Source organism: Gadus macrocephalus, chromosome 13, assembly GCF_031168955.1.
Source record: "Gadus macrocephalus chromosome 13, ASM3116895v1".
NCBI lineage: Eukaryota > Metazoa > Chordata > Actinopteri > Gadiformes > Gadidae > Gadus > Gadus macrocephalus.
Genome location: NC_082394.1, coordinates 6908703 through 6935442, shown reverse-complemented (window position 1 = coordinate 6935442; position 26740 = coordinate 6908703). Strand labels below are relative to the sequence as shown.

Below are 26740 nucleotides of genomic sequence, written 5' to 3'. Positions count from 1 at the left end.
TCAGGCAAAAAAAATATTTATTGTCTTTTAAGTAGCCTATTTACAGCAAATGGGATACTGCAGGTCTGCACAGTGTATGAAAAGAGAGAATGCAATCAAACATAGAGCTTTAACGGCAAGCAATAGTCATATTTAAGAAATGAAGAGCTGCATAGGTGACATGTTTGTGAAAAGCTACATATCTGTATTCACTTCAATTAAGATATTACGCCAAAAGAGAGGAATACTTTTTAAACCAATCTAGCTGCATACTATGCAGGGGGCTACAATGCTGACATACTTTGAATAGTTCAGCAGTAATCTTATTGGGCAAAAAGTGTCGTGCAGTAAACATACAAAGATCAAAACCTGTTCGGCCATCTACTCAAATATCATGAATCACTGACCTGAAGAAAGGTCTGCCTCATTCACATAACACTCAGAAGTATATGCACGTGCTCAGCTTCTGGGATTGTGATTCTATTCTCGGTGTATAATTGATGGTGGAAAATAACGAATTGCAAGTCATTCGTTATGTTTTAGGCTAGTTTCATATTCGGTTTTGGAACCTCCAAATAAAGGCAGCCGTCTTGTATCTAATTAGCTATTCAAGCCACATTTGGGATTGAAATATCATATTCTTGCTCACCCATCGCACATTCTGGTCTTTCATATTGCTTTTAAGACAAACCATCAATCCATTTTTCCCATTCTATAATTGAATAAAATCACAAAGGCAACAATGTAGATAAAGCTATTGGCGTTGTCAAGATGTAGAATGGTGATGGTTCAGGAGAAACTCCCACTTCATCCTTCACCCGTCCTCATTGGACAAACCAAGACCACTTCATCCTTCACCCGTCCTCATTGGACAAACTAAGACCACTTCACCCTTCACCCGTCCTCATTGGACAAACTAAGACCACTTCACCCTTCACCCGTCCTCATTGGACAAACCAAGACCACTTCACCCTTCACCCGTCCTCATTGGACCAACTAAGACCACTTCACCCTTCACCCGTCCTCATTGGACAAACCAAGACCACTTCACCCTTCACCCGTCCTCATTGGACAAACCAAGACCACTTCACCCTTCACCCGTCCTCATTGGACCAACTAAGACCACTCTGCCATGGCATCATTCACAATACCCACCTCCAGTGCACTTTCAGAATTACAGTGGATAATGCAGGCTATGTGGCACTTGGTTAACATTACAGGTATATCCTAGAGGCTACCAATAAGGTGCCTGATATCAGTGAATAATATCAGTTCATAAGATAGTATTCATATTACCAAAATTTGGGACATTTTAGGAAATGCTTTGGGGGCAAATCATGGTTTTGAATTCCACTTAAATTGAATCAAAGATACATTGTTACAGTGTTACATTAAAGATACATTATTTTCAAGAGCCCATTCAAATCAACCGTTTTTTTTCTATTCTATTTTAAATTATCCAATTTTGTTCTCGGGGAAAAACTGAAACTGCATTTCAAGGCACTCTCTCAGGAATATGTCACCTGACGGTAAAGTTCAAGTTCTTTCAGTTGAGGACATTTCAAATGGTTGTTGTTGTGCTGTGAGCGATAAAAGAATAAGAGCAGGAAGCTATCGCATCGGGCAGCGGAACGCAGCCAGTCATATACGTTGAAGAAAGGACCGGAAGGACGAGGCTTCACAGTGATGGTTTGGCGGTGACGGACCGTTTCACTAATGTTGCAATCGGAGAATGCCTTGGTGCCGTTGCAATCGTAATCTGCAACACCTATAGCAAGTGATGTATTAAGATATCTGATGCTAACTGTACAAACACACAGGCTATGTACACACCATTTGGAAGTTTATATACATGTCCTCTTAGAGACACATGGCTATCATGGGCACAAAACATAAACCGATTTTTAAATAGAAATCTCAAGTGCCGCACTTGAATTGGAAGTACGAACCAACCATGTAGTCTAGAGAAGCACATAACGGTTCTAAATGAGCATACGATAATTCATAAAACCTAAAACATTCTAATTATATTACTTTTAGATATCCGACTACTAGCAATGGTTTTGCACATGTGTGCAAAACATGAGGTATGTGTATGCTAAGTAGATCAAGTAGAACTCAAGACGTATGATAGGCTATGTACACTTGGAGGGGGGGGGGGGGCACTACGAACACACATGCTGGTTAAATGCCTACAGCATATACACTGCAGTTCGTCTAGCGCTCGATTTTTTTTCTCTTCTTTTCTTTGTGTCGTGGTGGATGGAGGTCGCCACTAAGGTTACAGAGTCCTCGTTTTGGGGTCGGGGGCCTCGAAGGGGGGGTGCTGGGTGGCGGGGGAGGGCACCCCGGGGAAGGCGAACACCCCCGCGGGGAGGGGTGCCAGGGGGCTCGGCCACTGCGTCACACAGAGGGGCGAGGACAGGTCGAGGGGGTAGCCGGGCCGGCAGCCCGCGGCGGCGGCGGCACCGGGCTGGCTGAGCGTGGCCGAGGAACGCCGGTCACCCATTGGCCAGGACTGGAGGAGCTGCTGCTGCCGGCCCCGAGCGGGATCTAAGGCCGTCCGCGGTGGAACCTGAGGAGACCGCACAGCGCCGCGGGGACAGCCACAGAGCGCACGTTTACATCGAGGGCGTTTAGCAGACGCTTTTATCCAAAGCCACTTACAATAAGTACATTTTCTGATAAGTATGTGAAACAATAAATCGCTGTCAGTTAGGGCTGCTCGATTATGGAAAAAAATCATAACCACAATTATTTTGGTCAATATTGAAATCACGGTTATTCACACGATTATTTTTGAGTTTGAAAACATGATGTATTAATACAGTCTCTCTCAAAAACACTTTGTAACTGAGAACTTTGAAATTTCGCCTTAAAAAAATACACAAAATGGTCCAAAAGTAAACTAAAATAATGTACAGATATGTATCCAGCTTTTCTGCACTCTCTATAAAACATAAAAAAAAAAAAAATAATTGATCGTTTGACGCTGAAATCGAGATCGATATTCGATTAATCGCCCAGCCCTACTGTCAGTACAACAAAGATGTTAATAGAACCAAGTGCAAAGCACTCACAATCGCTAGGTCAATTCTACTGACCGTCTGTTGTTTATAATGCATGTTGCTTTATGTGTTCCATGAAGATGAAGATAAGTCTCCACTTTGTGTGCAATAAAATGTCTGTCCGTCTGTCCATCAAACATCATTCATGCGTGCAGATACAGATGGCCTGTTGAAAACATGCCTGTCTATCCAGAGTCTGGGTGTGGACCATGTGTGCAGAGCAGACGTGCTCCTGGGTGAGTCTGAGGGAGTTGCTGCGGGGTCTCTGAGTGACCACCAGCACCTCCTGGGCCCAGTTGTCCATCAGCAGCTGGAGCTCATCGGTCAGACAGCCCTCGCTGATGCCCATCCAGTTCCCGCAGTAGCTGGCCTTCTTGTTGTTGCTGTTGTTGACCTGGGACTGGGCCGGGCCCCCCACCGGCTGGTGGGGTGGGGGTGTTGAAGTGGCCGCCGGCTGGCCGGGCGGATGACATGAAGCCCCCGGCCCTGCACCAGACCCTGGATACACAGTCGCACCCACGCACACACAGGCACACACACACACACACACACACACAGACACACACACACACACACACACACACACACACACACACACACACACACAGACACGCACACACACACACACACACACACACACACACACACACACACACACACACACACACAGACACGCACGCATACGCATACACACCAGGCGCAAGCACACACACAGACACAAAAACACACAAGCACAGACAGGGGAAGATATTGATTAGTTTCCTCACAGTCAAATGAGTGGGAATAATTTTTTTTTTAAGGAAAAGTAAGAATTACATACTGCCCCGTTCCTTGCCGAGACACAACCGTTTGAGTGTTGTCCCTGTTGGAGGAAAAACAGAAAGAACTTTAGACAACACAAGCTAACGTACGGCTGGTATTACAGGAGTTACATAAAAGGAGGGTGCAACGGCCAACAGAATTATTACAGTAAATAAATTGGTTAGACATGATCACTATGTTAACTATGGGAAGGTTAATTAATAGTCTTTATTTAGAATGAATAGGTAATTAAATGTTCATGCAGGAAGGAAGAAGAAGGAGAGAGGAGGATAGAGGTTCCTGTGAAGCAAATCACTTTGGTAATAAATATTACCATTAATACCATTAATTTTAATATTACCATTAATACTTCATTATTAATGGTAATATTTATCTTAATTCTAAATGTGTTCCTGTACAGCTGAAACTTGACTCATCTCAACCTCAAATGGGGTTTAAATAAACGCCCGGAGTGTGCAACGTCTCATAACGACCGTATTATTTTTAAATATTTTGGTAGGTGTGAAATGAAGGACGAATCAGCTGTACGAGAAAAACTACACATCCGATGCAACAAAATATATCCAGCTTGTTTGAAAGAAAAGAGATAGGGATTAGGAAGGGAAAGCCACGAGGAAAGCTAGGGGAAAACCAAAGAGATACAAACAGATGGACAGAGACACAGGCCCACTGAGAAATCTAGCTCTTGGCTTGCTACTCGATTTATGGGTCACTCTCTCAGATGGTGGAGGGTTATTAGACCAGCCTGGGGGTGAAGAGAAGAGGGGAGAGGGCACCAGTGTCAGAGGATCATACATTCACCACAGACAAAAAAAAATCATACAACCGTAACATCCAATCAAAAGCCATTTCAGTGAATAAAGACAGCATCAACTCAACGCACAGTTCCTTCAACTCACTGATGCAGGTCTTCCTCTGCTGATCAGTATCGGTAACTGTGGTAATGTAGTAGCATTAGCTTATATACAAGTCAAATCTGCCAGGATACTGTCACACTTTGCGTTGATGGTCTCGTTTGCCTTTAGGTTCTACAGAATACAGCGTGACATGTAGCATTCAAATATAATTGACGGCTTGAACCCGTAAAACGACACACTTGGTCACTTCATCATTGGCTGCCAGCTTAACTTAACACAAAGAAGAACATGATTAATCTCCTTGCTACGTACACAGTGTCGTGCGATCACCTTGTCCGGGGGGAGGTTGCGTTGAGGTCATCTCACCATGGAGACCGGTGTAAATATTATCCGAGGACAGGGAGCCCTTGAGCGAGCACGGCTGTTGGGTTTGAACGGGCTCTGAAGGGGGGCTGGGCAGGTGGCCGGTGCCAGACTGAGTACGGCTGTGTGTGGGGAGAGAGAGTTTGGCTGGAGACCCGTTCAAACTCACCGCCGGTTCACCTCCACCTGCAACGTACCAACACACCCAGATAAACACGCACACGTTTTCAGAGATGTCATTCAGGACATTGTTTTGTACGCATTTATGCTAAGTAACACGCACGGTTGAACAGTGCACAAACACACACACACACACACAGACACACACACACACACGTTGCAATCAGGGCCCATGAAGTCAGCAACTTTATTGGCAGCGTTATAAAAATAGATATTCACAAAAAATAAATAGCAATATATTGGCAACACGTCCACAGGATTTTCCTTATAAAAGGAGGGGATTTGAAGGAAGCAATGAAGTAGAAGGGAGTACGCCTTCATAGGGAGTGATTTTTCTTTCGAAACATTTTCTTCTTGCCTCCAGGATAAGATAACCACATGTTTCCCCACTTTTTTTCTTTCCCATGTAAGACTTGGAAGGTATTCTCTTCTTGATTGTATACTATTATTTAAATGAACACATCAAGTCTCCAAAGGGGTTGGACTTAAGACATTCTGGTGTTTCGTTTTCCTAACCACACTAACTCACACTAGACCCAACCAACAAGCTATAAAAGGTAAAATAACAAATCTTCAACAAACCTCATCTTTATCACAGGGATGAAAAGTAAAGACTTGATTTTGCATGAAATAGTAAAACTATGGGAGTATTCTCTGGAGTCCCAAACAGGCAAGAGCTTCTAGCCGACAGCTAGAGAAGAATTAAACCTAGTATAAGAGATATACTAACTAGGTTATAAGAGCTAAGACACATCAGATGAAAACAGGGAGATTGGTAAGCAGTGAATGAAATCCAACATAGGGGGCAGGCAAGAGTCATAGGGTTTTTATGTGTACACACACACACACACACACACACACACACACACACACACACACACACACACTTACACACACACACACACACACACACACACACACACACACACACACACACACACACACACACACTGAAATTGATACAGTATATTCTTAGCAGATACTTACTGGCTTTATTACTGTCGCTCATTTTAGTCGTAACGTTTTTAAACTGCTGCACCAGGGGGCTGAGGAGTTTTCCAGCTTTGAGTTTGTGCTTACTGGACCTCCTCCTGCGGCCAGTGGGGGGCGCTGTGTGTGAATGGCCGGGCGGAGGGTTCTTGCCAAGGCGGTGATACAGCAGTTCCACTTCTCCCCTCTGATTGGCCTGCAGCTCAGAGATCTCCTTCAGATGTCTGTGAGGGTGGAGCCACAAATAGAAAATCATGCTGTATGCTAAAAAAACTATGATAAAGACAAGGAATACTACAAGGAATATTGACATTCAACGGACGAATGTCAGCAAAGCGAGGTCGGGTGGTTTATTTATACAGCACCCATGAACAAAGCAGAAGCCTTACATAACCAGAGTGCTGGGTGCTGTACATACTGTACGCACGAGTGGCGTTCTGCAAGAGAATCACCCTGAGGTCGACCGCGAGGCACTCACTTCTCCCGCAGCCTCTGCAGTTCTCTCTTCATGTCCGACTCCTCCATCTCCGAGTCGTTGTCGCTGCTGCCGTAGGCGGAGCCCGGGTGGCCCGTGCGGCGGCTCGGCGAATCAGAGCTCTGCACGCTGCTGCTGCGGCCCGGGCGCCGCAGGAAGGCCACCGCCCTCTTCATGAGGTCGCTCCCCCGGCGCTCAGAGCGCGCGTGGCGGGACGGCGTGGAGTAGGCCAGCTTCACCGGGCTGCTCTCGGCGCCCGAGTCCGAGGACAGGAAGCGGGCGTGCGCAGTGGCGTCCTGCTGCCCGGCGGCGGAGGTGAGGGAGTGCGGGATGGCGGGCCGCTTGGCCAGGGGAGGGGGCGTGTCCAGGTAGAAGTCGGGCGGGGCCGAGTAGCGGCTGCTGCAGGTCCTCTGCGTCAGATCGTCCTCCGTGCTCACCACGGAGAAGCGGCCGATCCGGGTGGCGGCGGCGCCAGCCACGCCGCCGGCGTCCGCGAGCTCCGCGCCGCTGGGGTGCGGCGGGGAGGTGGCCGTGCTCCAGCTCCTCAGCTTGACGTCCTGTCTGGGGACCACCTCGGGGGCCACGGGGATCATCTGCTGCTGGAAGGGACAGACGGACGGGACGGAGAGGAGAAGGTCAGGGGGAGGGCGGCGCCCGACAGCAAAGCTCTGTGTCGGACGCCGTGGTTGTGGTTCCCGTCCCGCCGTACCTTGAAGCGGCCTCTGGTTCCGCAGCAGGAGGCGGAGTGAGGGACGTGTCTCCGGGAGAGGGGAGCTGCAGGGGGGGGGGGGGGGGTTTCAACAACACTAAAGGCTCAGTTATGGTTCCACGTCGACGCAACGCAATGACCGTGCAGATGCTTCCACGCAGTCGTGAACCTGTTTTGGTTCTGGGTCCGTTTTTTTTTTTCCAAGCAGACCAATCACAGCCCATGCTCACAATTGTCCGGAGGCGCAAGTCAGGCCCTTGCGTTGGCCGCAAGGAGGGTCCGCAAGGACGTAATGGTTCCTTAACCCCTTTGCGTTGCGTCGGCGTGGAACCATATAACTAATCCTTCATCAAGGCAGGGTTGCGGGTTTGAACGGTTAAAAAAACATTCATTACAGGGATATGATTGGTCTGTTATATGTGTGTGAGGTGGACGAGCGGACGCCGTACGTACCACAGACTGCCGAGTCACTCAGGGTGCTCAGGCTGTCCATCCTCTCCGGGATCTGGGGCTGGAGAGGGGGGGGGGGGGGGGGGGGGGGTCAGACGGAGGAACGATTAAGCCAGGGTAATAAACAACTGTTACCGCTGACAACGGGGAGGACATGGTGCCCGGACATCAAACCATGACTAAGCACTGATGTGGAAAATAGTGAGATGAAATATCAGACAGCATCTGGTTTAGGGTTTAATCTTAAATTTGAATCTCGGCGATTCTAATTTTTTGCTAGGACAACATTTCGATTGGCCTTTGATAGTCTCATCGTGTGTGTGTGTGTGTGTGTGTGTGTGTGTGTGTGTGTGTGTGTGTGTGTGTGTGTGTGTGTGTGTGTGTGTGTGTCACAGTGGGACCTCCCATTGGGGAGATGGGTTGCCAGATGTGGCACCCCATGCCAGTAACACGATACTAATGTTAAACTGTCTGTCGCTTTACAAAGAGACTGTGCCTTCCCTGAAGTAAGCTTTGAAAAACCCTGATAGGACAATTGATCATTTTTAAACCATGCAGAAGTCTTAACAAATGTGGTATAAAAAACAAATACGATTGGACCATCAGTCAACGATCAGTCCGACCAATGAGATTCGACTATGGATGAACGGCATCCCAACCACGGCCCCGACTACGCTTTACCAGCTGTTCCCCGGCGCGGTACCGCCCTTCTCCCATGGGCCCCGGGGTCCCGGCGGCGCTGTCCGGCCCGGGGGGCGACTGGACGTACTCCGTCCCCGAGCCGGGGGTCTCGGCGGCGGTCCCCGACGGGTACATGGGTGCGTACTCCTGGTACAGCAGGTTCCTCAGCTTCTCGTCCAGCGTCTTGATGGTGCTGTCCACGAAGCCGCCGCCGCCGCCGCCTCCGCGGCCCAACCGCCCCTCCCCGTCCGACTCGCCGGGCCCCGCCGGCAGCTGGGTCGGCCCCGGGCTCTGGGGGAGGGAGGAGCCTTTGGCCCCCGCCACGCTGGAGAAGGGCTGGTGGAGCACCACGGGCAGCTGCTGCTGCTGCTGCTGCTGAGCAGGAGGAGGTGGAGGAGGTGCAGCAGAGCGCTCCACCTTGGTGGAGGAGCAGGAGGCGTAGGAGGGGGGGGGCATGGCGGCCTCCTGCGGGGCCGGCGGGGGCTCCGACGCCCTCACGTCCAGGGACAGGGGCATGACCAGCGGGCAGCAGGGCACCTCGTCCACCATGGAGGCCGTGCACGCCATCTCCGTCATCTGCTGGGCGGCGTGCTGCCCCGGGGACCCGGGGGCCGGCGGCGGCGGCGGCGGCGGCGGGGGGGGGGCCTGGGTCTCGTCCAGGGGGCCCAGGGAGGCCAGACCCCCGGGGGGCTGGGGGAGCTGCATGTGAGGCTCCTCCGACTGGAGCGAGGGCGGCGCCGAGATGGGAGGAGACAGGGCGGCCAGCAGGAGGGGGTCCGTGTTGGACATGATGGGGGGGCTGCAGAAGGCGTAGCCGTCGTAGATGAAGCCCCCGCTGCCCCCGGACATGGTGGAGGAGGAGCCGTGGCGATGGCCACCCTCGTCTGGGTGGGCGAAACGAGTCCAGCGTCAAAAGATCGAAAATATAACAACGGAAACACAGGAATAAGAAACAGCACCACTGCAGACGAGCGTGCGGCCATATGAACCGTAGCTGTCACTGCGCTCGTCAAGTTAATTGGTTCATGACGTTGTTGAGAAGACACACGAAAAGAGAAGTGGCCTTTTCTTACTATGTTTACTCCCCTGGAGTTTACGTGGCCAGTGAGGTATGAAAAGTTATTTTTGTGTTTAATAATCAATGTGAAAGCATAACTGACAGTTAATTGAGTTAATTGCACGTTTTGTATATTTTGTTCGAATACTATTCTCTGTGAGAATGTTCTTGCTTCTTTAACACATGTGATTCCTATGCTTTTATTTAGTTCTCACGGCATGTGTTGTGGCATCTTACAAGACGTGATACAGCTAAAAAATGCCCAAAAAAGAAGAACGCCTTGCGTCTGTGATGGGTTAACCGGAGGGAGCTACATGAGTACAGAGCTGCTGTCCCATCGGGGGGGGGGGGTCACGGTCACCTCTGGTGGTGGGGGGCCCCGGGGGGCCCCCATCGGCCGGCTGGGTGGCGGCTGAGCTCCCGGGGGTGGTGGTGGCCTCGGAGGGGGTCTCCTGGCTGGATGTGGGGGTCTCCTCCACGGGGCAGATTATAAACCAGCGTTTTCCTGTATGGAGAACTGGGCAGTCAGAGAAGACCAGGGGCGTGCGTTTATCAGGACAGGTCTGGGTGGAGGATCGCCCTCAGGAAGGCAGCCGGCCAACATGCAGTGAGTGCAACAGGTCCGATGACACGGGGGGAAAGTACAATCTGAGAATTACCATTCTGCTGATAGACCGGCTGTGACACCCCGGGAGGCTGATTCTGCAATAGGAAGACGGAATTGCTGTGTAAGAGTCACAGTTCAGTCAAACAGCACAATTTAATGTCTCTCTTTCTCTGTCTGAGTCTCTCTCTTTCTCTGTGTCTGTGTCTCTCTCTTTCGGTGTCTCTGTCTGTGTGTCTCTCTCTCTCTCTCTCTCTCTCTCTCTCTCTCTCTCTCTCTCTCTCTCTCTCTCTCTCTCCCTCCCTCTCTCTCTCTCTCACCTCACTCATTAGCCCTTCAATCTGGCCTAGTTGGGGACTTCCGACCAATGTGGAGACGGTTTCTCCTTCCACACCGTCCTCATTCAGCATGTCCTCAGCCTTGTCCACGATGTCCTTCAGCTGGTCAATGAAGATCTCCTTCTCTACGTGTAAGATGAAGCCATTTTCTACCTGAGAAGAAAAGCGTACACAAATAGACTTACTTTAAAAAAGTTAAAAGTAAGAATGCCGCTACATGAAAAATACGATCTTCTGATTAATCTTCAGATTTTTTTTATTTAATGTAATCATTACAGCTCTAGGTGTTAAATGCATGCTTCATCCTGCATACATAAGGCTAGATCTGGGCTCAAACCACTGCAGGTCAAAGGTCGTATTTACTTAACCATATATGTGGCGATTTCCTCTGGAGCGTCGCCGTCCAGATCGAACTTGAACGTCACCATTTTGTGGTTGTGCGTTTCCAGCTGGCACTCCACCATTTTGTCCCCCTTGTTCACCACCTACAGGCAGGGAGGGGAGGAGACCCACGGTCACATGACCACAGGAAACATCAGGGGTGTAGTGGGCGGGGGACGCGGGGGCACGCCGGGGGCAAGCCTGTCTGTAAACCGGTGCTAGTGTGGCGATGGTAGAAGCTTTAGTTATTCTGGATTTGCTCCATAAGTGTGTTGAGTTTTTTATTTGTTCAGACCTGTCGGTAGGCCTATTACAATTACTAGCCACAGTTTCCGTATTTGGCAAGAAACAAACCTCAATCTTCTTCTGAGTTTGTGCGCGTGTGCGCGCGTGCGAGTGTGCGCGCGTGCGCGTGTGCGTGCACGCGGGATTCCTTTTTGATGACGCCATACACAGTCCCCCCCCCACTAAAAGAATCCCCCCTACCCCACCGGGATACACGTCGGGCCTGGGTCATGCGTCGCCAGGCCGCCGGCGGACTCACGTTCAGCATGCTGAGCTTGGGTTTGCTGATCTTCTCCTGGCGGGAGCGTGTGCGGGAAGACTTGCGGTGGTGCTTCCGGTGTTTTCCGTCCGTCCGCACGCCGGCGGCCAGACCCTCACAGCCGTCGCTGGTCTCCTTGCCCGACGCCACGTCGGAGTGGGTGCTAGGAGGACACACACGTTAACGCAACAGCGTTTATATCTGCTGCGGCGTGGCTGTTAAAGGTGACACATTATACCACCAGGTGTGAGAGTGATTAGCCGTCACAAGCCGTTTTGAAAATCGGCCTCTTCTGACATCACAAGTGGGTGTGTTCGCCTAGATGTATGACGGATAGATGAGCAACGTTTGCTACGGTCCACTAGGTAGGCTGGTAGGCTGATCCATCCACCACACATCTAGGCGGACACATCCACTTGTGATGCTACAAGACGCAGATTTTCAAAACGGCTTGTAAAGGCTAATCACACTCACACCTGGTGGTCTAATATTTCCCTTTAACACACAACGTTTATATCTGCCGCGGCTTGGCCGATGAGTGAGATTTAAAGAGCCGTTTTAGTGTGTGTGTGTTTGCGTGTGTGTGTGTGTGTGTGAACGATTGGGCCACACACCTTTCATAAGCATAATTGGGTAAAAGTATTGGCTTCTCTGGAAGCACTTCCTAAGGATAGAAAAGGGTGAGGTACAATAAGCAATAATACGCAGCATCTCATTTTAGGGGGCAATAAACCGGAATACGATGTATAGGGGAACCTAATCACATTTGCAACATGGTGCTTTTTATACAGTTAACCACAATGATAACAGAACAGACGAGTTGTATAAATGGGAACATACAGTCGATTAATGCGGGGAGAGACCCAGATTAAGAGCTGTATCTTTACCTCCGCAGCCGGCTCTGTTTGTTGCGCTGCAGACGCTGGTGCAGAGTCTAAATGTTGCTGAGTTGCAACCAGGGCCGCATCAGGAGCCTGGGGAGTCGTCTGCATGCCAGCCGACTGAAGAGCTGGACGAGGTCCTGGTGCTGGGACAGCTTGCTCAACAGCGAGCTGAACAGGCACTGGCTGTTCCCCCGGACCCGCGGCGACGGAGATCAGACCCGGGGCCAGGGAGGAAGGCTGGCCTGCAGCACAATATGCGCTAGGGCTTTGGGTTGTAGTTAACGTAGGCAACACGGGGCGGCCGGCGTTGGTCTGCGGGTGGGTCAGAGGTAAGGCCGAGGCGGCGGACGGCACCGATGCAAGGCCTTGAACCGGGCCAGAGGCGGGCGGTGGGGCGTGGTGGTGGGGCAGGGCCGTACCTTGGCCCGGCCCTGGAGCCTGCGCTAAGGCAGGGGCTTGAGATGCCCCCTGAGCGGAGCTGGGCTGGCTCGGGGCCGGGGCAGGGAGGTTCAAGGAGGACACTGCAGATAGGTCCAGACCGGCTGCAGCAGCAGCAGCAGCTTCCGCCTGCAAACCGCCTCCCCAGGCGGAGGTCTCCAGGGCCAGTGCCGGGGGCTGGTTCTGAGCCAGGCCGTGAACATGTCCCCGGCCCTCCTGGGTAGGCCCCGCTTGCACCTGGAAAAAACAGCCATTGTTTAGATATCTTTATGCGCGAAGCCAGGCGGTGATAAGCTCTAGTGCTGCGTTCAAGGGGATTTCAACCAAATCACAATTTGAAGGATGGGAGTTGGATTGAAATCAGGCGAAGCCAGCAAATGGGGACAATAACGGTGGGAAAAGCATCTCCATCCAAAAGTTAAAAGTATTTGCACGTAAAAAACGTGTCTCATTGAGAGAAAGTAGACAAATAATGAGAGGAAAAACCATCGCCAGGACCCGGATAAGCGTATGCCCGAATCTATCAGATTCTACAGGTCTTAACCCCTTTGCGATGGTGGTACCTGAGTGACATATTCACCTTGACAGGCGGCTCTGCCCATTCCTGCTCAGGGTTGGGGGCGGGGTAAAGGGCGGGTTGCACCTGGGAGAGAGGCAGGGTATGGGTGAGATGGAAGGGGCAGAAGTTGGGCTGGGAGATGGAGGGGTACCCGTGATCCCCCCCGGGGGGGCCCGAGGGGGGGGGCGTCGGCGCGGGGAGACGCGGAGGCGGGGGCACCCACCCGGACACAGACACGGGGGTCAGCGGCGTGCCGAGCGCTGGCGTGTCCGGCAGGGCGGCGTTGAGGATGAGGGGCAGGGAGGGGGGCGGGGCCCTGGGTGGGTAGTGGGGGGTGCCGGGGGGCATGTAGGCAGATGAAAGAGGAGTGGGGGGACCGGAAGGGGGCTCGTAGCCCAGCGGGGGAGTGTTAGGGTATGGTGAGGGAAACTGAGAAAGAAAAGGGGAAAACGATATATAATATAAAGGACATAAAGTAAGAAAGCAACATTTTTAAGAAGACATTCAGACCCTTTGGTCGGTCTCTAGCTAATCCTAAGGCCTTCTTGTGGCCCATTGATTACCCCTCGTCACAGTGTTTATCTAAATAGCAGGCTCAAGTGACACAACAACACACCTGTGGGTTCAGAAGAAGAGGAGGAAGAGTGGGATGAGCGTTGGAGAAGGGCCGGGAGAAACTGGTCGTCGTGTCAGGCGGACTGAGGTGAGGTATTGCCTGAGCGGCGGATGACTGGAAACACAGGAGATATAAAACATGGACAGCAGAGGGACAAATAATTAAAGACACTCAACAGGCAAGATATGTAATCATTATGTAACACGTAATATGCTCATGTTTTATGCATTTGATGCATTACGAAACCACTTTGGTATCAGGTCGTGACTCTGGTAATGCTTTAACCCGTCCCAGAAACAAGGGTTTCAGCTGTTTCCTTAACCAGAACTAACATAGGAATGTTTTCCCACAAAATATCTAAATGGTCCACTCTGGATGATGCTCTCTACAATTCATGAGCAGGTCAACGGAGGACCGTGAGTGTTTGTGTGGCTCTGTGGGGCCAGCCACGGGCCCAGTCTGTGGCCCCGGGCCCCCGCCTGCAGCCCCCGGGTGCTGGTTCTACCTGGGGAGGGATACCAGTTGTTTGGACATGATACTAAGTAAAGAAAGTGCAAACAAATGAGGGGGGGAGGAAACAGAAAAGACAACGTTAACATCACATCACAACCAATTCATCTCTGCTGTAGTGAACCACAACGCACACAAGCACACAACGTATCCACCACTGCCACATACGCAACGCACACAAAGACACAGCATATCTTCCACTACCGGCACATACACAAAACACACAATGTATCCACCACCACGTACACAACGCAGACAAACACACAACGTCTCCACTAGCACCACATGCACAACAATCAATTATTGCTCTGCCACGACCAGCGCATACACTTTAACATAGAAATCCCAAAAATACACACAATCACACACACACACCTGCACAGACAAATACTGATTCATTCAAAAACCAACAAATGAACTAAGCTAAAATGCGGGTATTTATGAAACCATATGAGGAGGAGCCACGATGAATCTTAGCAATACTTGAATCTATCTATCCATCTATCTGCCACGTGCCAAAGTAAACAGACTCCTACCTGCTCGTGGCTGGGCAGGGCGGCGTGCGGTGGTTGAGCTGTGGCGTCCGCAGGCAGGTAGCTTTGTGCTGCGGGTCTACTCTGGTATACTGACGCCGCCGCTGGAGCACAAACGGCCGTCTGTCAGGGACACAGAGGAGCCAGGCTCAGGGCTCCATTCATGCACACGAAGGGGAAAAGGAGGACCGCTGGAGGAATACTCCGTTTAAATACACTCCTCAAAGCGACGTCTACTCGGGCAAATCAGTGCGTCACGAAACAGGACACGAGGCCCATCGCCAGCCCTTCAGTGGTGTCAGGCCGAGGCTCGGAGCCGTCTCCCCTTAGTAGTTCTGGGGCAGCGGGGCACTGGCACCTTACCAATTACCCTCAGAGAGAGCAGTACTTATTAAATCATGCGGGAAGAAATAGCGAAGGGAAAGCCCCGACCCGTAGCCGCGATAAGGCAGAAAGAAGGAAAGCTCTGCTGAAGAGTTACACCATTTATCTTTTGAATCTAACACTATTTGATTGTTTGCTAGCTCCGTGAATGACTTATGTATTGATGTTTACGATTGAAATGTCTGTGGCGCGTGGTATTAACAACTCCTGCTCTGGGACTACGGACAGGAAATTTGCTCCTAGCTATTTCTATTACAATAAATACGTGTTCACCATCCTAGTGAAATAAATAATAACTGCAAGATTTATAAATAAAGAAAAGGAGTAATACTGTAACACTACATTCAGCAGCACGTTCAGAAAGCCAAAGCAGAAGGACCCAATGCCAAAGGGCTCAGCACTTCAAGACGGACAGACCTGTCAACGTGGAAAGTGATTCCGTATTTGCAATTAGAGGCGCCACGCACGGATGATTGACACCATTAGTTTGTTAGTCTGCGTCTGCCGCTAATTGCCCTTTTTCGATTTCCCAGCACTTCACAATGTTATACACTTGTTGATACCATGACACCCACACACACCGTCGAAACAAACCACCTTCCTCTGCAGGGTAAACAGTGGGGTAGTGCATGCTCGGTTAGCCAAGGAGGACAGCAGGTGTTAAGCAGGTGTTGAGCAAAGCAGGTCAAGAATCATGATGGAAGTATACGGAGCTTCCCCTGGCCCCAGTCTGCCGCATTAGGCTGTGGACTGGAGGTACACGGCGACACACACCCGCGTCGCTACGCTTACCGTGGGACCCGCTCTGCCCTGGCTGCCGCGTGGGGACAGCTGGCCCGTCTCCCACGCCTGACCCGTGTCGTACCTCTCGGCTTGCCGGGACGGGCTGGCGTCCGCCTCACGGCTGCGAGCGGAGAGATGCGCGGCTCCCGTTTCCAGGGGGCTCATTGAACAGGTTCGGCCGCGTCTCACGATGTTCTGAAGACACTGATGAAGGAGACCCAGGCCTCCGTCGCCGTTAACGCCCGCGTGGCTGAGCTCTATCCAAGAGCCGGACGCGCCGCGCAAGGGCGAATGGTCCGGGGATCCTGCCAGGCTACCGCGCAGACGTCCAGAGGTTGTTGTCGTTGACGTGGGCGACGCGGACGAGTCGGTGGCGGGGTTTCGGCAGAGACACCCGGAGCGCTGGTGCACGAGATGGCCCTCGTCCTCTGACTCGTCCTTCTGGAGGAGGGACACGCGGGCCTCGCAGCGGTCGGGGGACTCTGACCTGCGCTGGGAGCTGAGACGCCACCCGGAGGGACACCTCGAGGGCCTCAGGCACGGGGCAGCGTCGCCCTCGGGGAGGGTTGCAGAGTCATAACGGCAGCCGGGGCGGCGGTGGCGGTGGTGGTGGCAGCGGGGGTGGGGAGGGTGCGTATGAGACGGAGGCGACGTGGAACCGGGAGATTCACAGATAGCTTCTGAGCTGAGGCGACTAGCGTGCAGCGTGTCCGTCTGGGCTTCTACACTCGCTGCGTGACCCCGACCCCTCCTCGGACAGGGGTCGCGGTGCGGAGGATGCTGCATAGGGAGAGACATCGTCCGACATCGGAAGACCAACGAGGCACATCCACGCGTTAGGCACGGAGTGCTTTCATTGTGGAGCGGATCCCCCTGGCATTTATAGGACTCACTGGAATGCAGCTGCTAATGTGCAGTTCGGCAAAAGAAAATGAACATGCTGTCATCTTACGAAGTCGACGGCAGAAAAAACCAAAATAAAGGGTTGTTACCCCCAGGGCTGACACTTTGAGCACACAGAAGACTGAGAGTGCAGGTACTCACTGTTGGGGACTGGTAGGGCCCCGGGGCTCCGAGGAGTGCAGACGGTTGGTAGGCTACTTGGAGTGGTTGGGTGTCCTGCTGGTAGGCCGCCTGCTGCTGCTGCTGCTGCTGCTGCTGCTGCTGCTGCTGCTGCTGCTGCTGCTGCTGCGTGGAGGCCTGTGCGTAGCTGTCGTGCGGGGGCTGTGCTGTAGGCGTCGGTAGGGCCTCTTGGGGCATGTGATCAGGCAGGGACGGGGGGCTGTACAGCGTCTGGACGGCGGGCTCCGGCAGCGAGGGGTAGGCGGCGGCCCTCTGCTGACTGTCATCAGGTTGCACGGCGGAGCTCACAGCGCTGTCGGCTGGAGCGGTACGCAGAAAAACACCCGCACACCCACACACACACACACACACACACACACACACACACACACACACACACACACACCGGGGAGCAGAGGGGAGGATGAGGAAGGAATGGGAATAAGCGTTTTGCTGATTGTTATTCAGATCAACTTCGGGATGATGACTCATAGGTCCAATGCTTTGTTCCCTTCAACCGGCAGCTCACTTCTGGCTCAGTTCTCCACACACAGAATAACACGACGACCGTCAGTCGTTTTGTCTCCACTTCCCAGCCCGCAGCACTAAACCAACCATTAAACACGTCCTTAATTATCATGTTTCCATCACAAAAAAGCTTTCCACGGCCTAATCAGCTTAGGGTGATTAGCGACTGAGCCTGGAATGCGGGTCTGTGTGTGCGAGTGTGTGTGTCTGTGTGTGTGCGACACAACGGCTTCTCTCACATGTCATGGAAGGCGCGTCCGGCACCACGTAGCAGACGGCGACCGGTGGCTCCTCCTCCTGGTCGCAGTCCGCCGCCCCCGCCACCCCCCCACCCCCGGGCCGCACGGGGGCCGCGCCCGGCACCCGTAGGACGTCCGCCGCCTGCCGCTTCTTGGCGGGCGGCTCGCCCTCTCCGGGCGCCACGGTCCGCTCGCGTCTCCATTTGATCAACGCCACGCGGTCCCGGATGGACTTGGCCACGATCTTGGCGTCGCTCTCCAGGAAGAAACCCGACTCCACCTGCAGGACGGACGCCGGGTTTAAAGGGGACGTATTATGACACCAGGCGTGAGAGTGATAGGCCGTGACAAGCTGCCTCTTCTGACATCACCAGTGGGCGTGTCCACCGTCCTAGATGTGTGCTGGATAGATCACATCTAGGTGGACACGCCCACTGGTGAAGAGGCCGATTTTAAAAACGGCTTGTAACAGCTATTTCAACTCACACCTTTTGGCATAATATGTCACCTTCAATTTACTTTGATATATCGGAGAAAGTCAATTAAGGACTCTGATGTATTGCCGTTATGGTTCCCGACTGATAACAATGCTCTGAATGAAATATGGATTGCCCTGCAGTTTCCCAATCTAGAACATGGATGTGTATCCTATGCTAATCAAAATGTTTAAGGCTACTAATCAATCCAGTCAATTTACTTGCGCTGATCTTGTTTCAATCAATGGAGGACATGGCTCAATCCCCTTAGAGTGGGCCTGTCCACATAATTGAGTCCCAAGGGTAAAAGGGTGGAATTATGATTATCTTGCCATCAATAATCTCCCTTTCTGGGAAGAAGCGTGTAAATCTATTCTGACGGCCACGCTGTTTCCTCTCCCTAAGACCACGTCATTTGAGTTACCAGGATGCGATTGGTCAAAAAAAAATTGTATCATGAAAAAATAGGCAATCAACAGGCCTAATTCTTATTTTTTGTTTATGGTAGGCCCTATTAGCCTACATTTCGAACATTTGAACATTCATCTTCAATGCAAACTAATAAGACATCAAACATTTAATTTTCCCAAAAAGATAAATAAACAGAGATGATCCCTCCCATCCCCAAATTGCACCCTGCGAGTTAGTGTGTTTACCATCTCCTGAGCGACCCCGTCCGGGACCTCCGTCTCGAGGTCGTAGCTGAACTCGATGACGCCGGTGTCCTTGTACTTCCCCTTTAACTTCTTGGGGTCCTCCACCCACAGCTTGAGGGCGATGGCCGACTTCTTCCCGTCATCCTCCTCCGCCAGCTCCACCCTCACGCCGGTGTCCTCGGCGAAGAAGGCGTGGTTCAGAAGATCCTTGATGGAGTATCTGTGGAAAACGTATGCACACGCAAGAGGTCAAGGTCGACACTTAATGAGGTGCAACCGAGAGAAACGCAAACAGTAAAAAATGACACCAAAATACTGGCGTGACACAGGCTTGAGACTGCAGAGGAAATTAGTTGTTTTAGGATGGCCACAATTCAAATGAGAGGGGACACTCACACACACATCCCCCCCCCCCCCCCCCCCCCTTCCCAAACCGACATTCAAATGACATTCAAAAACGTCCGGATCACTCACCTCTCCTCCCATCGATGACAAATGCATTCGCCGATTATTTCCTTGATCTCCGGGTCGCTGACTTTACAGTAGCTGGCGGGTTTTACTCCCTGAAGTGACACAGAACACGACATAAAACACGTGTTTGTGATCCATCATGTCGGGTCACGAGTTAGCAGGTCAGCATGTAACCTGGCTCATGTTTGAGGTGTCAGATATCTTTTTGAGTACAGACTCCAAACAAAGGCGCACACACCTACAAACTCACAAAAGGGAACAAAAAAACTACGGAAACCACAACCGCGGACCAATGACTTAAGTTGAGCTCAGTGTGTTTAAAATCCCCAACAATCAGCCAACTGTCAGTCAAAAACAATAATAAGGCAGACTGAGTGACGGTAGACCTTGTGCACTCACGCTGGTGACTTTGCGGTAGATCTGCGCAGCGTTCTGGCACTCAGAGTAGGGGTACTCGGAGGTGGCCATCTCCAGCATGCACATCCCAAAGGCGTAGACGTCCACGGCCTCGTCGTAGTGTTCCTCATACATCTCCGGGGCCATGAACTCTGGGGTACCTGGGGAGCCGAGGGGGATCGATGAGGCTGACTGTTGGAAGGAGATGATTCACCTCCTCTTCTGAACGCTTGATTGATGCGTTATTGGATTCCTGTTCTTGTGCAACATTCTTAAGAATTGTACTTTTCTTTGGTCTATAAGTGGGTGATAATCTTAAAATGTTACTGTTCCTGATGATTGATTTGTACGCAATCTGTCTATTATATTTGAATCCATTTAAACATATGTATTAGTCTCATTTAAAAGGATCCAGCTATTGTTAGATATATATTTTTTTTTTTCTCAAGTATTACTCTGAAACAACAGATACACGCAAAACATCGAAATGTAAAAACCTGCCAGGAACCTGCAGAGCATGCATGTAACTAGCACAATCGATCTCTTCCATGGCGGAAAAAAAAAGACCCTGCTCAGGTTTCAACTCAAAGTCATCAAATATTCAGCACGTGTATAAGCCAGCTGAGCTCCACTACTGACACTACTACTACTACTGCTACGGGGTACTAACCGATGACACTCTTAGCGAAAGAGGCCCTCTTAAGGGTGGCCAGGCCCAGATCCCCTATCTTGACGGATCCCGTGGGGCCCGTGATGAAGATGTTGTCACACTTGAGGTCCCTGTGGATGATGGGGGGGGTCCGGGTGTGCAGGAAGTGGAGACCCTTCAGGATCTGTCTGCACCAGCTCCTTAGCACTTTGGGCTTCATCACCTTGAAGCGCTTCAGATACCTGGGAGAAGATGCATCAAAATAAAGTTTGGTGTGTTAAGACGCCATGGTGGTTTATCAGAGAGAGGGGGGCTAAAGAGAGGGAGAGGGACAGAGAGAGAGGGAGGAAGACAGAGAAAGATGGGAGAAACAAAGACATAGAGAGAGGAAGAGAGGCAGAGAGAGAGAGAGAGAAAGAGGAAGAGAGAGAGAGAGAGAGAGAGAGCGAGAGAGAGAGAGAGAGAGAGAGAGAGAGAGAGAGAGAGAGAGAGAGAGAGAGAGAGGGAGGGTGGGAGAGAAAAAGACAGAGAGAGGGAGAGAGAGACAGAGAAAGAGAAAGAGGGAGAGAGAGGGTGATGGAGAGAGCGAGAGAGACAGTTAGAGAGTAAGGGGGGAGGGAGAGAGGGAGAAAGACAGAGAAAGAGGGAGAGACAGACGGAGAGAGAGAGGGAGAAACAAAGACAGAGAGAGAGGCTAAGAGACAGATAGAGAGAGCGAGGGCGAAACAAAGACAGAGAGAGAGGCTGAGAGACAGATGGAGAGCGAGAGATGGAGAGAGAACGAAGCCGTAAAAGGTATTGTTTGCGAGATCGAAGGGGCCCTTTACAGGCTCTCATTTTGTTATTTAGTGTCTTTAATTCTTACGTTTTAAGTGTCCCTGAGGTCATGAGCTCCGTCACCAGGACGATGCACTTCTTCCCTTTCACCGGGGACTCCCAGAAGTCGTAAAAGCGAACGATGTTGGGATGCTGCAGTGCTTTCAACATCTCCGCCTCCTCTTTGAACCGCTGCCTCTCCACCTTCGAGAGCTTTCGTTCCTGAGACATTAAGAAGACAGGAGAAGGGGGATACAGTAATTCACTGAGCAGCTCTATTCACTCCATTTCCCCTCATATCGCTTCTCAGACATTTCTCAAGTCAAACGATTTATCGTATAACTCTGTTGATACTTTATTTACCCTATAGGGAACGGGAACGCTGTAAGACAGAAAATGGTTACGGTGAATAAACTCTGTCTCGTTTTAAGACTAAAGGAGGAACTGATAGCTGCGGTGACAGAGGAGAAGCCTTAGAAAGTGTGACGTGTGAACTTCGTGGGCCGAGCTCTGTCAGAGATTTGACCATACTGTGTTGATAGTAAACACTGGCCGGGCCCTAGAGCAGGCCCTAACGTAGGGAACTGAACCGTGTAGTCCTCCTATTACAACCGTGTACTGGAAATATTCAACTGCAAAGCCTTTTCTGTGGTGCTGGAAAGGTGTATAGCTATGGAAAATATTTTTTAAATGAAAGACATAACCCTAACCGGTGTGTATCCTAACCGGAATTTCAAGTTTCACACACTTCTGCTACTACGAAGGAACGCCTTTGTAGAATAACACAGCTATTGTTGGTTGTATTACATCATATATTATTATAGTATGCATATTATTAGTTTGTATAATGTCAAACTAATAGTATGTACATTATTAGTTTGTATAATATGTGAAAAAAAGGGAAACAATTCAATATTTACAGTAAATTGTGCTTCTGGATTATTAGATTTGGTTGGAAAGCGTAATCCTAGAAAACAGCATCAACCGATAAATGTATCACAGCCTGATCAATATTGGGGCCCAGCCTTAACCGAACTGTCGTATAAATAGAAAACCGCTGACACCAAAGATCCTCCACATTTCTGTTTCTCTTTACTCAGCAGGGCTGATACGGCCATCATCTCGTGACCCTAAAGACGGCCATAAAACCCACTGGCCCTCTTTTTACCAAGCCTATGCGGGGAACCATGAGTGTGCATATATTTCCTTAAGATGTCCTTAATAAGCATGCAAATCCTCTTCTTCTACGGCTCCTGGCATTGATCATTGCAGAAGGATGTAGCATCATATTTCATATCCTCGCTAGGGCTGCAGCTAACGCTACAACTACTCTGCATAGCATGCATCTGCTCCACAGAAAAAAAAAAAAATAAGACAATGGATGTTGCAAAATCACAACACGTAACCCTGCTGTAGGTGCTCCGGTGATACATGTAGGGCAGAGGGTGTTTGTTCAGAGGGCTGTGAGAGAGCCGGTGGTGGAACAGGCTTTCAAAGACAAATAAAGAGATGACACGGGGTGGACGGCTATCTGATCTGCTTCTCTAAGCAGGGTGCGGCCATAACAGGATCCCACAAGCAACACATAATAACGTGTTTGTGTTTACACATCATAAAAGGAAGGGAAGGGGGGAGTTTGGTAGATGAGATTTGTCTGGCGTTAGCGATTAGGATCCAGCGCTCTGGTGTTTGGGACCTCTTTAAACCCTACCGTCGTCTTTAAACCCCCGTCTAACAGAAGCTTGGGCTTAGCCGCTGTCCTCGTGTGACCTGCCCTCTCCCACACCTTTCAGTTTGGCTCCCACGATCGGCGTCTGCAGATTGTTGCGTCAGCAGCAGCCCTGCTCTCCCCAGACACCTCTCTGCACCTTTCGTAAGGACCCCCCGCGGGATTGGCCTCGTATTTAGTCGTACAATTGGCTCATCACAGTTTCTAAGTAGTATATGGATCTGTGCTGTAGAGATTTACCATCAGGCCAATTACCCCTGAGTCATGCTGGGGACGAGTCCCACCGCGGTGGAGCGCTACCTGAGGATGAGTCGGATAATTGAGCGACCTGGGTGGTCATCTGTCGAGGACGCAACAACATTAGGAGGATTCGATCTTATGAGGATCTTTTAAACTGCATCTTGTTCTTTATTTCTTTGACCAATAATGGCCGCTGTGCTTTTTGCTTTGTCTCATACTCTCTCACACACACACACACACACACACACACACACGCACACGCACACACACACACACACACACACACACACACACACACACACACACACACACACACACACACACACACACACATAATGCATCCTTGCCACAGGAAATGAAATACAGCACAAGTATTGTAGTAGTTGAACTAACATGTAGTACAAGTGCCAACCATTTACATTTTATGTTATTTTGTTTGTTAAGGTAACTGTATGATATATACGATATGAGCTGTTAACAAAATCACTGCCAAACTTATAATAAATAGCAAAGTCTTCCTTATTAGCATAAGTTGCCCAAATGTGACAATTCCTGTTTCTTCTTATTCAATTTGGATACATTGGATCTGCGGTTGGAGGGTTGCATGTTGCATGCTCCCAACCTTCAACTTTACCACCCAGACACTTTTAATACATACAGTAAGTGATATCTTTCTTTTTGATTGCTGTGACAGCTCATGTTGGTTATAATAGCCTGTATTAGTATCATTGTGTGTGTGTGTGTGTGTGTGTGTGTGTGTGTGTGTGTGTGTGTGTGTGTGTGTGTGTGTGTGTGTGTGTGTGTGTGTGTGTGTGTGTGTGTGTGTGTGTGTGTGTGTGTGTGTGTGTGATATATATGGAAAGTGAAGTCAAGTGTGTAGACCATGGCGCTTTTGAGTTATGATCTAGGGCCTAGTGAGTCGATGACATGAAGAACAATGACCACCCACCTGCAGCTCACACCACGCCACCTCGACCCACGTGTCAGTGTCAAGGCCCTTGTAGACCGTTTTGAAAGACCCTCTCCCAAGTTCAATGTCGAACTTGAGGAAACGCCCTCCGGGTGAGGTTGACACTGCTTTCATGCCGGCTTCCTCCTCGTTCTCGTCACTCCCTGCGGTGACATCCGACGGCACGTCTCCCTTGTTGTCTCCGTTGGAGACGTTGTCCTCGTCCGTGTTCACGCTGTCCGTGGCGCTCAGGCTGAGCTTCACCAGTGCGTCCACCGCCAAGACCTCTGTCTCAGCCCGGTCCTCTTGGGTGGCCCTGAGGGTCTCAACCACCGTCCTGTTGCTCCTAGTTCGATCCACGATGGTTCGCAGCTGGAAGCTGAGAACCGGGCTGCTGTGGAGACTCTCCGTCTGCTCGGGCTGCGGGTCCTCCGTCTCGGAGAACCACAGGCTCCGGCGAATGAACCGCTGCCGGACCATCCCTCGGTAGTCCGCGGCAGGGTATGCCGTGGGGTCGCTGGACCCCCGCATCGCCTCGTTCTGTAGGTTAACGTTGTAGTCGGCCGCCCCATTCTCGTATATATGCCCGATGGCGTTTGCATTTTCGTCCGATTCAAGATTTGGGACCGAGGAAAATGTGGATCCCAACGGCGCGTCCGAATCGTCCGCTGACTCCATCCGTATAGTGAAACCTCAAACGCTTAGCGGAAACATCAAGCCTCACAGCCTCTTTCCAGTCATAGGAGAGAATAAGCTCACCTTATGCTTGGCTCATAGCGCCTGCATCACCTGCCGAGGGATGACGCAGCTTTCTCACATGGAACAAAGACTCAACCTGGATGTGATATCTTGAGTCTTCGGGAGAACTTCTCAAATGTGAAACGAATGTCAAACTTGGGATGAAGGGCGCATCGCTCCGTGCTCCTCTGTAGCCCCTCTCACCCGCCGATCACCCGTGCCACAGTAGCACGTATAGCCCGTAGTTTAGTCCGGTGCCATTGTGGTTTGAACGGTATAGGCTACCTTCATTAAGTCATGTGTTTCGTTCCTCTTAACGCTTTAGTCCCCGTGTTGATGGCGTCTAGGAAAATTGTATGAAAGACCCCCGAAGGGTAGGAAGGCGAGGTGGGTGTGCGCGCTTGAGTCCAGGACTCTCAGCGGTCTCTTTGAAGACACGGTCACGCGACATGAGCCCAGTGCGCAGCTGTCATCCTCTGGACGCAAAGGTGCGATTCACAATACTGGTTAATAATAAAATAAATAGTTTGGTAGGCTAGTTCCCAGGAGACAAAACAAATCAGAATTTGTCGTTAATGAAGTGACCTGAAAACACCCTGTATTACCACCAGAACTAATACTTTTGTATTCTGAGCGTTGTCTTGGGAGCGGGGAAAAAAAGGCGCTTATCCGATTATATGCCCACTGCGGCAGCGTGCGTCCGGCGTTGGAATATGATGTGCGTAGCAGCGCGTCGCCCATGCACAGACCTCGCCAGATATAGTCCGTGTCTTCCAGATCCTTTCACCCTGCAACCATGTACCGACACACTGATACTTGTTCTACCTTCGACGCAAAGCCAAACGCCCCTAGTAACAACACGCACCCAATGCCTGCCCCACGCTCCGCGGCTGCACCCTCAGCCTCCTCGGACTCGGCTTGTTGTGGGCCTCATCACCGTCGCCTCGTCCGCCCCATATCGTGACGCAGCACATTTCCAACGGGAAAGCACCGCGCTCATCCCTGCTGTATTATGGATGAGAGCCCACGTGCTCTTGGGAGAACACGACCATATCTGATCATTAAAGGCCCCTGTGTCTTTATTAATGAAGACTATATTGGTGAAATATTGCTTCTGAATATTTATCCAAGTTAGGGCTCTGCCTTTTTTAACTTTCAATAGGTCATTTTAGGTGTGAATATTTTATGATGCGATTTTTAAATGTTTTAACCTTGAACAAGTGAACCACAATGAAATGGGCTGCCTGCACGTAGGCAACTTGTGTTGCATAATTTACCGTAAGGCCGAAGATACTTTAACCATTCAAGTTATGGGCTGAATCATGGTTGGTGTTACTTTTAAATAATTAGAATTTCCTTTCCAATGCGCTGCCCCCAAAACATGTAAGCAAGCTGTCGCATATTCTGCCTTAATGGGAAGGGGAAAATAAATTAGCTTATATACACAGAGTATCCATAAAACTGATTTGTATAAGGCAATATTCGATTCAGACCCCACCACTGCCTGAATCCGCTACTTTTCTATCCACGTATCCGCCTGTATGTAATTTATAGATGTTCAATGCATTTGATTGAACAAACATAAC

General features: G+C 50.6%; 1 protein-coding gene across 12 annotated transcripts; it reads right to left on the bottom strand.

Moving 5' to 3' along the window:
- wnk2 (WNK lysine deficient protein kinase 2) lies at positions 1 to 26125 on the bottom strand. 12 transcript variants are annotated; one of them, XM_060068912.1, is made up of 30 exons: positions 24417 to 26125; positions 21548 to 21720; positions 20704 to 20924; positions 20037 to 20194; positions 19641 to 19729; positions 19167 to 19386; positions 18035 to 18314; positions 17250 to 17587; positions 16215 to 17111; positions 15042 to 15161; positions 14501 to 14533; positions 13996 to 14109; positions 13401 to 13808; positions 12386 to 13057; positions 12113 to 12162; positions 11499 to 11661; positions 10942 to 11058; positions 10556 to 10726; positions 10291 to 10333; positions 9993 to 10148; positions 8575 to 9458; positions 7897 to 7954; positions 7444 to 7508; positions 6738 to 7333; positions 6257 to 6483; positions 5039 to 5275; positions 4516 to 4614; positions 3868 to 3909; positions 3229 to 3545; positions 1 to 2554 (listed from the first exon to the last, which is right to left on the bottom strand). In XM_060068912.1, exons 1-30 carry the CDS (start codon positions 25092 to 25094, stop codon positions 2261 to 2263), a joined length of 7920 nt encoding a protein of 2639 aa, XP_059924895.1. In that variant the 5' UTR covers positions 25095 to 26125; the 3' UTR covers positions 1 to 2260. The 12 variants fall into 12 exon arrangements, with proteins under 12 accessions (XP_059924895.1, XP_059924900.1, XP_059924899.1 ...); XM_060068917.1 differs by having other exon boundaries at positions 4540 to 4614; XM_060068916.1 differs by having other exon boundaries at positions 5057 to 5275.
- Between the last annotated feature and the right edge of the window lie 615 nt (positions 26126 to 26740).